At 49.2% G+C, this 11184-nt stretch overlaps 1 protein-coding gene across 2 annotated transcripts in view; it reads left to right on the top strand.

Annotated features, from left to right (window-relative positions):
* IGSF5 (immunoglobulin superfamily member 5) overlaps positions 1 to 11184 on the top strand; it is a 42021-nt gene that overhangs the window by 27975 nt on the left and 2862 nt on the right. For both annotated transcript variants that reach the window (XM_023519588.1, XM_003800647.3), the window contains 3 exons: positions 962 to 986; positions 4297 to 4397; positions 5633 to 5706. In XM_023519588.1, the coding sequence (XP_023375356.1) occupies positions 962 to 986; positions 4297 to 4397; positions 5633 to 5706 (200 nt within the window). The remainder of the gene's footprint in view (positions 1 to 961; positions 987 to 4296; positions 4398 to 5632; positions 5707 to 11184) is intronic.

Below are 11184 nucleotides of genomic sequence, written 5' to 3'. Positions count from 1 at the left end.
CTTGAGGCTCTGTCTCAAAAAAAAAACAAAAAACAAAAAACTGAAAATCAGTGAGGAAAATGGATATTTTTTAGATTTCAGTCTAGCTTAATATACAGAAGGCAGGAAATATACAGGAAAGCAGAGTTGTAAGGAGCAGGGACTTTAGAGATGGGAAGGGGGGGACAAGGTTCGTGGCTTGTTACTCCCCATCTCCAAATTCCAGATTCCCTCCAGTGCATCCATCCATTGGTTAAAAACATTAGTGATTTAATGGCAGCTTTGGGGGGGGGGGTACAGCTGTACAGATCAACACCATTGGTTCATATTGATTAAAAATATATCTTAGAATTAAAGAAATGCAGTAACACTACTGTGATGGTGCCTCCTCTGTTAAAAATGTGGTAACAGCAACAGTTACTCTTGTGTTGTTGTAGCAGTTCAATGAGATAGTACTTTGTATGGAGCCAGTGTGGCACCGGCCCCCCCCTCCCCCGCAGGCGCTGGCCCCCCGGTGGGCACTGAGTGAAAAGCACAGGTGACCGGCAGCTCAGACCACCTTTTCTTGGTGAACAGAGTCTTTAAATTCTTGCTAATCAAATCAAATGCAGTATCTACCAAGTACTTACTGGTACCTACTATGTTTCAGGTACTTAGGGATTCTTTGTGGGTTTTTTTTTGCAGTTTTTGGCTGGGGCCGGGTTTGAACCCACCACCTCTTGCATATGGGGCCAGCACCCTACTCCTTTGAGCCACAGGTGCTGCCCGGGGAGTCTCTATTTTTATGATAGTTAATAGTGAATTTTACTCTTCTCATGCTTGGAAGCTATTTGATACTTTGGTATGAGGAAATGTAACAATGCCTATAGGCTCACAAATGTGATATCTATTAAAATCAGGGCGTCTATAAAAGTCAATGAGAGTATTTTTTTAGAATAAATATCCCGATTTTTCTAATGTGATTTCATTCTTTTTTTTGCAGAATCTAGTTATCAAAGTGAAATAAGGTAAGTTTGAAATCACAACATTTTTCTAAAAACAGAACCAAACAAAAACACCCCCCCCCCCGTGGGATTTTAGGATTTAAGTTATTTGAATGTGAGCAGTGAAAACAACACCTACCCAATCACACCTCACAGGGCAGCACCATGGAAGCGCGGGGCCGTCTGCCTTGGACTTGTTCTGGCTCCCTAAGGAAAAGGCTTCCTTAGTGCTGGGCATTAGCAAGTCTGTCCACGAGAGGGCACTGTGCACCGTGCCTGCCGCAGCTCCTGCTCTGGGTGAGCCTAGGGCGGAGCCGAGGCCCTGAGCGGCTTTCTTGGGGGGGGAGAGCAGGGAGCCCAGCCGGACGCTGGCCAGGCGCACGGACCTGCCCAGGTGGACAGATCAGCCAGTTTGTTTAACCAAGTGTGGGGGGCAGGATTGAAAATTCCTCTCATTCCCGGCTACGAGAAGTAGCTACAAGCACTTTTAAGGCAACGGAGTCGAGGACTTATTCGGAACTGTATTCGGGAACCACGTTCGCCTGCGCACTGTTTCCAAAGTCAACTGCACCGAGGCGAGTGGTTTGCTGTGTGTGTTAGAACGACCGCATCTCAGCTTTCAGGATTTTATTACATAATTTAGATTTTTAAGTGCTGAGATTTTAAAATGCCTTCTGGCTACAGGGTGTGCGGGAATGTGCATCGTCACCTGGGACAGATACTGAGCGTTCCCCTGTGACCCTGGTGATCAGGGACCTTGGAGGGAGGACTCCCCAGAGCAGCGGTTTGAAGACGCCCCTCCTGGGAGGCCTGACCAGGGCCAGGGCGGGGCAGGAAGCTGGCCGGGTGTTTATCCTGGCTTTCCTGATGCTGCTTGGGTCATTATTATTGACTGTACCGTATCTTTTATTTCTCTTTCCTGGGGCCGTAGGTGATTCCAAAGCATAGTAAGGCCATCTTACTTAGCTCTCGGAGATAATGGGTACAGAGAAACACCGCCACCGATAAAAACAGCAGGCTGACAGCGGTAGCCAAGACAGATAGCGTCTCCACTGCGCACCCCTGTGCGTGCTAGGTACTGTTCTAAGCTTTGTGGACGTCTTTTATCCTACTTAATTCTCACAATGATTTTATGAGGCTATTTTTCTATTTTGTAGTTGAGGAAACTGAGATACAGAGAGGTTATATAATATTCATGATCTCTCCTGCTTGGAAAGTAGACAGGTTGGAGCGCCACTGGGCAGTCCTGCTTCTGGGCCTGGCCCCAGTCCCTGTGCAGCCTGGGAAGGACGGAGAGGCCAGCTGGCCGGTCACCTCCTGCCTGCCTTACCCTTCCCGTGTCTGCACTGTTAACTCCAGCTGTTTGGAGACTTCTTTTGTATTAAAGTAACATACATATTTTTTCTTATAAAATGAGTACATGGTTATTGTAGAAAAATACTAAATATAAAGATAGGTTTAAGAAGGGATTTTAGAATCATTCACCGCTCTATTGTCCAGTAGTAATTACTGTTACCCAAGTATGTAAGTGTTCTGTGCACACGTGTTCACGCACGTACCCACAGAGAGGGACACATCTGCATTTTATGAAATTTGTGTCATATTCAACATTATTTGGTAGCTTGCCCTTTTCACTTGACATTGAGAGGTACTAGAATAGAGTTGGGAAAAGGATTTGTGAAAAGGAGAGGAGGCCAGTCCTGGAACTAGAAATTTTGTTTCATTGGTTTGATGACGTTTTTAATTGACATGGACTTACAGAAAAGTGGGAAAATCACAGGTGTGCAGCCCGATGAATGTTCACAAAGCACACAGGCCTGGGCCTGGACGGCTGAAGTTCATGGGAGCACCCTCCAAAGATGACATTCTTTTGCCTCTTCCCACATCCCTAGAGGTTAGATTCAGATAAACCTCACGGGAGTGGCATCATCCTGTGTGTACTCATTCACGCCTGCGTTTTTGAACTTCACACATTAGACTGGTCCCTTCTGTGGCAAGTGGGTGGAAGTGGTTTATGGTTACATAATATCACATTCTGGGCATCTATGCAATTCGCTTTTCACTTTCATTTTAAATGGGTGTTTGGGCCGTCTTCAGGTGGGGACCCCTGAGCGTTCCCGTAGGGAGCATGAGCACTCATTTCTGTCCGTCCTGTTGGCCACAAGCAGCCGCCCTCTGTATGTACAGATCCCACACCTGCTGGTTCAAGCAGCCACCGATGGAAAGCATTTGGGAAAAAAGCAATAAGAACCCCAACACAACAATAAAAATAATACAGAAAATACTATTTACGTAACATTTACATTGTACTAAATATTACAAGTAATTTAGAGATGGTTTAAAGGCTACAGGAGGATGTGTGTAGGTTATATGCAAATACAATGCTATTTTATATCAGGGACTGGAGCATCCACAGATTTTGGTATCTGTGGGGTTTCAGAGCCAACATTCCCCACCCCCAATGCCAAGTGAGACTGTATCTAGTCCTGAAAGCCGGGCCAGCAGCCGGGCCAGCAGATACCTGGCTTTAGAGGTTGCCGCCATAGTTTTCCAAAGCGGGAGTGCCAGGTCACACTTCCCCCCCCCAGCAGTGCTTGAAGGCTCGGCCTGTGCTCGTTTTTACGGGCGGCCTGGAACTCCACGTTAGAGACGGACCACCACTCACTTTACCAGTCCCCTATTGCTGGGCACCTGGGTTCTTTATAGTTTTTGCTTTTATAAATAGATCAGGAATTAATGTTCTTACAAGTAAATCTTTGCACCTTAGCTTATTTCCTTAGAATAAATTCTTAGAAGTCAAGTATGCATATTTATAGTTATTTGGCTGGCCATCGCCAAACTTCCTACCCCAGGAAGCTGTAGCCATTTCTGCTGTGTTTCAGCAGTTGGCTCGCTTTTTCTATAGTGGGCAACATAGTAAATATTTTTAGTTTTGTGGGCCATGTGGTGTCTGTCACAACTACCCTGCTGTTCTAGCAGTCCCAGATACTATGTAAGCAGCAGGCGTTCCAGGAAAACTTTGTTTCTGAAAGCAGGTGGTGGGTGGATTTGGCTGGTGGGTCAGTGTTGGCTCAGCCCTGCTTTATTTAGTCAGTGGTTTCTGAGGGTTGAGGGCCCTCTAGGGAGTGGGGTCCATGGACCTCTCATGACAAAGTGCTCTCTCTCCCTATAGTGGGAACGTGTGCCCAGTAGGCCTTTGTCCCCCCTGCCACACGGAAGCCAGCGACAGGGCCGACAGCCCCCGCACGTTCAGGAGGGAGCAGTGGGTGTGTCCACGTGCACCAGGCGCCCCCTGCCGACTAACATGTAACTTTTTAAAATGGTCTAATTCTAGGAAATCTGCAGCTGTGAAGACAAACACAGGACCTGTTGAGACAAAGTTAAAAAGTGGAAATGAAAACTACGGCTACAGTTCTGATGACTGGAAGAGCACAGGTGAGGCGGGAGGTGGAAAGGGCTGGGCGTGGCAGTGTGGGGGAAGGGCCAGCTGCCCAGACGCACCACAAACGGGGGTAACTTAGCGATTGGCGGTGATTAGTTTTTGGATAATTTTTAGAAGAAGGAGGAATTCCAGAACTAGGAATATTCTAGGAGTAAGTTAATAGTAAAAATATACTTTATTATTATTATTTTTTTGTCTAAAGCTTTAAAAAAGTCAGGTGGAAATCTGAAAGTTTTAAATCATTTTTTTCTCCCCCTGCAATATTTTCTCTTTCTTTAGAGGCTTCCACCTGAACATGTGTGGAGGCATTTTAACACACTGGGGGTAATTTCCTCCAAACTCAATTAGATTCAAGTTTAATGAAACCTCAGCAAGAAATCTATTCTTCTTCCACTTTTGGGGGGTGGGGGGGAGAAGCTGGGAGACCAGACCTGCTTTTGGAGAGTCTTGCCGTATGTGACATCTCATTCTCCCGCCTTGAGACAGACCCACAATCACAGTGGGGAGGGGCGCCTCTGCAGACAACATCGCTGGGCAGAGGTGGCTTGGGCTTCCAAGGCTGAGCACATCCCTCTCCTTAAGGGAGACCCGGCCCTCGCACGCTGCCTGGCAAACAAGTTCCCGGAAAGATTTGCAGCAATGAGCTATTGATGAGGGGCCTGAGAACGTCTTTTTTCACTAACCTTAGGAGCCTATTCTTGGCAGCCTCATTCTCTTGATTATCCCACGGCCGCTTTCCGGTGTTTTCCTAATCACATGCTTCAGGGTTTTAAAGACTCCACAAAGCATGAGCCGTTCCCACTGATAATCGAGCACAGCTTCTCTCCGAGTTGCCCATGTGTGAATATTTATTCATTAGTATTTTCAGGCATTGACCAAGTATCTTAACCAAAATAATCGTGGCCAAGTCAAGCCCCTCTCCCCACTTGCCCAGTGCTTCTGTTCTTGGTTAGCTGTTGAAGCTGTGGATTCGTCTTGTCTCTGGGTAAAACTTAACGTGTCAAGAAAGGAACTGATTTTGAGTTAGTTTTCTACATTTCTATTTAACTAGAAAAAGTTGTAGATGTACGTGATCTCCAGGGAAGTTTTTTTAGTCTGTTTACGGTTAAGGGTACCTCATGACACGGATACTACATAAAAGTAAAGATGGCTCTTTAAGAATCAGGATTCTTGGACTGTGTCACTTGCTTTGTGTCACTTATGCCTTGAAAATCATTCCTTGTTGCAGAGATTGCTTCTCCCCCTCCCAAGTCCCAGGAAGTCAGCGTTCTGGAGCAGAGCAGCAGAAGCAATCATTATCAGGTGATCTAGACCATTTTCTCCTCTTTCTGGATTTTTTTTTCCCATTTAAAGATCCTTACCTTGAGGTGGGTGACTCTAAAATGGTGCAGTTGGTGCAGCTGTGATGGAAGAAAGTTGCCTCCCCCCGCCCCTTGTGTCCACTGGGCGGCTGGAGGGGAGGACTAACGCGTAGAGAATCCTTGCCCATTGGCTCCAGATCAAGACCAGTGCCATGTAACAGCTCCGCGTGCAGGTTTTGGGGGGACATGTCCCAGCTGAGTCCCAGTGAGACCCAGCAGTCTGGATCATGTGCCGTTTCTCCCTTTGAGCCACGTTCTCCCAGGACTCCAGCCAGCTCTGGCCTCCTGGTTACCTGGCACCACACAGCGTGCGTCTGTACTTGGATCCTCAGGGACATTGACTCATGGAAGGATGCTGGGTCCTGGGTTTGAGGACAAGGACAGAGAAAATGTGCTTCCCTCTCCTCCCAAGATCTGTGTCAGGGAGCTGGAGAGCTAGAAAGGTGCTAGGGGTTAGAATTGTAGGGAGAGAGGAGGAGTCCCCTGTGATTAAGGAATGTGGCCAGAACCAGCAGGAGGCTGGGAGCTGCCACTAGCTGAGCTGGGGGATGTGGTGGGAAGCGTGTGTTTCAGGGGAAAGAGCAGATGTTTCATTTGGAGCTTGGAGATTTTGAGGTATCTGTTAGACATTGACGTGGGGACATGGAGAGTGGGGTTGGAGGCACTAGTCTGGATCCCAGGAAGGAGCCCCCAGTTGGCTGTCATGCAGTGTTCTCATGGTCCTGTCCCTTCCCAGGCCGGGCACTGAAATGAAATAGTCAGCTGGGAAGCCCTCAGGACATTGCATGAAATTTTCTGATAGAATCAGCACCGCTTATCATACATGCATGAATGAGAGCTCGTATGCAGAAATGAGACACTTTAATATCCCAAATCATATTAGATAAAATCTACATGACCAGCACCCTTTTCTGTACAAATGCAATCTTGAGCAAGAAGCATTTCCACGCAGTTCTGAGGTGCTGCCCCCAGTAGGTGTGGACGGTCTCCCCTTGTCACTTTTAGAAAAGTCCAACTTGAGACTGGATCTCTGAGAGCACGGGACCAGGCAGCTCGGGGAGTTCTGCCGGGAGCTGCTGCCTGAGGGGACGGGGCCCAGCATGTGCTGCAGGAGCCCTGCCTGGTCATCCCGGAGCAGGTGCAATGTTCCTCCTTGCAATTAGGAGTCAGCTTAATGCCGGCATCTTGCCGTGACGCATCCCCTCAGGCCCTTAGGTGGGGAGAGGAGGGGACTGATGCTCGATCACGTGTCAGGAGGACCTACGTGACGTTATTAGTGGCTACACAGACAGCCAAGAGGAAAGACGTATGAGGGGTCTGGGATGCAACGAAGACGGGCCTCAGCGCTGGCTCCTGGTATGAGTTCTAGCCACGCTCCTCAGACTGGGTGTCAGGAAAGTGGCAGGTCCGTTTCTTTCCATCCAGGCTGCCCTCTTTGGCTCATTTGTCTGCAGATGCTTTTGATTTGGGGCTGGGAGGGTTGACATTAGAGTGCAGCAGGTGTCCTTCAGGAGGACCAGGCTCCGGGTCAGAGGCCGGGGAGAAAGGGAGTGATTGTCATGCTGGGAGGATGTCATGTGTCCAGTCTCCCCTGGCCGGGCCTGGCTGGGGGTGGCAGGGTCACATAGGGGCATAGTTGGCTGAGGGGCCTCTCTCCCACCCAACTCCAAGTGGACACCCCCAAACACATTTAAGCCAAGTGTTCTTTCTGTAGCCTTCCTGTGTTACCTGTTTGTGTGAGATGTGTTTCCATTAGAAGCCTACATGGTCAGTTCTGGGGTGTCGGGGAGCAGGTGGGCTGGGAGGAGATTCGGAAGAGGGTCATGTCACATAATTCCCTTTGAAACACTTTGAGCGTAAACAAGGAGGGGGAACTCTAGATGCCTTTGGGTACAGGGATGGCGAATGACGTTTCGGAACTGAGTGGATGCTTCGTAAAGCTTGTAGTGTTGTTTAGAAGATACGCAGGAGAGAAATTTAAGAGGTTTCTGCTACTGAAACATGTAACCAGCTAAATAATCCATTGGTGGAAAAAGAACTGTGGTGCTCAGGTGCGGAGCCCTGGGGACTGGGGACAAGCCGGGCTGCTTCCCAAAGTGTTTGCGAGTCTTCCCGCGTAGCTCGGTCTTGGCAGAGCAGTGAGGGCCCTTAAGGAACTAATCAGGACTCCAGAAGGTAGAATGGTCTTTGCCTGAAACTGGTGGGAGTTGTTAAAAAGCTGGACCTCTCTATTACAGAGGGGACCTTTCTATTATAGGGGGACCTCTCTTTTATAGGGGGCCCTTTCTATTATAGAGGGACCTCTCCTTTATAGGGGGTCCTTTCTGTTATAGGGGGACCTTTCTATTACAGGGGGACCTTTCTTTTGTAGGGGGTCCTTTCTATTATAGGAGGATCTTTCTATTATAGGGGGACCTCTCTTTTATAGGGAGTCCTTTCTATTATAGTGGGACCTCTCTTTTATAGGGGGCCCTTTCTATTACAGAGGGACCTTTCTATTATAGTGGGACCTTTCTTTTGTAGGGGGTTCTTTCTGTTATAGGGGGACCTTTCTATCACACACATACACACACATACATGTGCATGCATACATACATACAGACACACTCACCAACACACACACACACAGACGCCTCCCAGGCCCAGAGCGGGTGCCCAGCAGGAGCCCTGCCTGAGAAGCCACTCATTAGAGTTCAGGACTGCCTACTAGAGATTGCTACTCAGCTCTGGTCCTGAAAGCCGGTGGATTAGATGCAGAGGTCCCAAGCTGTGAGTCAGCTACAGCAAATGCCTTGCCGGCCTGGCGCTGTGGAGCGAGTTCGTTGATGAATGGCCTGTCCATGGAGACGCAGTGTGCGTGGCTCCTGCTCTGTGAGCAGGTCTCCTGGCGGACGGTCTCGTCCTGCGAACAGCACAGCAGCCGTGGAGCCTGTGCTTGCTCTCCGTGTGTGCTGGTGCTCTCCTCCGCCGCACGTGGCCGCCAGTCTGTTCTCGTTGTTTTCAGAAGGTCTATACCCATGGTGGCCTTTGACCACACGCAGTCTAGCACAGCCTTCCCAGGTGCTCAGGAGACAGTTGTCATTAAAAGGCAGACCTCCCATGCCCAGCAGCATGCTGCAGTGAGCAAGGCGCGTTCAGGAGCCCATGTGCGCTCACAGACACAGCTCCTTCACTCTTAACCACAATCCAGTTACGACAACAAGTTTGATTACGCCATCATAGATGACTATACAACCTAAAAGTAACACTGTGTTTTGTGTCATTGAAAAAAGATTAAAAAATTCATATCAAATGTCCATTGCACACCCCCCCCCCCCAATGGTCTGGGCACTTTGGTTTTCTCTGAGGGTCTGCAGGTTAAAGATCCCCACGGCAGGGGCAGCGTGATGTGCCAGGGCTGCCCATGGCAGGCAGCGAGGAGGCCTGTGGGATGCGTGGAGCTGTGCTTCACAGCCTTGGGCATTCGGGCTCAGATGGGCTGGGGAGGCATCCCAGCATCTCTGCTTTTTGGTAAACTCGATGCAGTTATGACATGAGATCAGGTGTAAGGGTTGTTGGTTACTTCCCAGCAGGATGGGAATATGGGATTTCTGGAAGGGAAGAGTGTCAGGTCCCCAAACACCAATCTCCCCTACTTTGCAGCTTTACAACACTCAGCAATTCCCACCCGCTTGCCGTCCCAGGGCACTTGTGATAAGCTGAGCTTGACTGCACTGGAGAGGCTTGTGCTGGGCCCTCCTAGGGGCTGACGGTGCCCATGTTCTTGTCCCCTCTGTCCAGAATCCCCTGGTTGCCTATAAGCAGAGGAGAGGCCAGATGCTGAGCCTGTGGGTCTGCAGTGGCCCCAGCTCAGGGCTGTGCACGGTTCTGCGTGGAGCAGGCAGTGTTTCTGGGTTCCTTGTGGTCCCACTTTCAAAGCCACATCCTCCCCCAGGCCCTCCTCCCTGACTTCTCACACTGTGGTCTATACCCTGAGCCTGCTGTGGGCCTCTGCATACTACATCTGTATCAGGAATCACCGAGCACAGTTTTAATTACTAAAACAGGAAACTAGAATTTTTTTTTTTTTTTTTTTTTTAATGAGGAAGGCTGGAGTATAGTGGAGGCATTATAACTCACTATAACCTCCAACTCCTGGGCTTAAGTGATCCTCCCTCCTCAGCCTCCTGTGTAGCTGGGATTACAGGCACCAGCTAACATGACTGGCTAATTAAAAAAAATAAATAAAAGTTTTGTGCAGAAGGAGTCTGGCTATGTTGTCCAGGATGGTCTTGAAATCCTGGCCTCAAGTGATCCTCCCACCCTGGCCTCTCAAAGTGCTGTTGGGATTACAGGCATGAGCCAGTATGCCTGGCCTGGGATTTTTAATATTTTAGGAAGGGGTAGAAAACTTCATTAGCTGCTGCTCCAGCCTCCCTTGACTCTTGCCCCTTCAGTGTCCTTTGGTGAAGGTCCAGAAGGCCATGGAAGAAGCAAAAAGAGCTGTGGGGGTGAAACCCTTTCTCAACCCTTTGTTATGTCCTGTTTCTTCTAGTCCAGCTGTCCCTGGGGAGCTTCAGAAGGGTGGGGAAGCGTCATACGATAGACTGCGGGTTGGAGTTTTGCCCCACAGAAGGCCAGCCACTGTGGCCAGGATCTCTGAGGATGGCGGCTGATGCCAGTCAGGTGCCCTGGTGATGCTGGGCTGCAGACAATGTGGAGAGGCACCAGCTCCAAGCACTTGGTCCCCCGTGCATCCTGGAGCCCCCTCTCCTGATCACGCCACACCCTCCCCTCTCAGGTTCTTCCCTGAATATGGGACTTTCTACTGGAGAAATGGGGCAGAGTCCTTGTTCCCACCAGCACCTGGCAAAGACCAGTGATGTGTTTCCTGAATCCTGGATCCTAGTTTTCTTGCTGAACATGGAGGTGGGCGTGGTACCTATAAACACCAGGGTGGCCCCTTGGTACCCCACCAGCTTATCAGGCATTCTCAGCACAGCACTGAACATGGAGGTGGCTGGGGTACCTATAAACACCAGGGTGGCCCCTTGGCACCCCACCAGCTTATCAGGCATTCTCAGCACAGCACTGTAGCACAAACACATTGTGTATTTATTAAAATGGACACTCCTGGGCCTTTTCCAGCTTTCTGGATCAGAATCTCTGGGAGATTTGGCCAAATCAGTATTTTTATCACCTCCCCCAAGTGATCTGCTTTGGGGAAAATGCTCTTCTATGGCCCAGTATGAAAACATAAGACACTGTAGTTTTGTTTCTAAGAGAGAGTATTCTCTGCTTTCTGGACATTTTCTTACAACCTTGAGTTTGGATTTACTTGTACATCATGTCCCTGTAACACTGATCTTGCTGCCAAGCACAGGGATGTGTCTGAGATGCTCACGGTAGAGCTGAGATCAGCGCTCAGGGAGAGGCCTCA

This window comes from Otolemur garnettii, unplaced genomic scaffold, assembly GCF_000181295.1.
Source record: "Otolemur garnettii isolate 467f Iridium unplaced genomic scaffold, OtoGar3 scaffold00180, whole genome shotgun sequence".
In the NCBI taxonomy this organism is placed as follows: domain Eukaryota; kingdom Metazoa; phylum Chordata; class Mammalia; order Primates; family Galagidae; genus Otolemur; species Otolemur garnettii.
The sequence above is the reverse complement of the archived record's forward strand: the minus strand, read 5'-3'. Positions and strand labels throughout refer to the sequence as shown.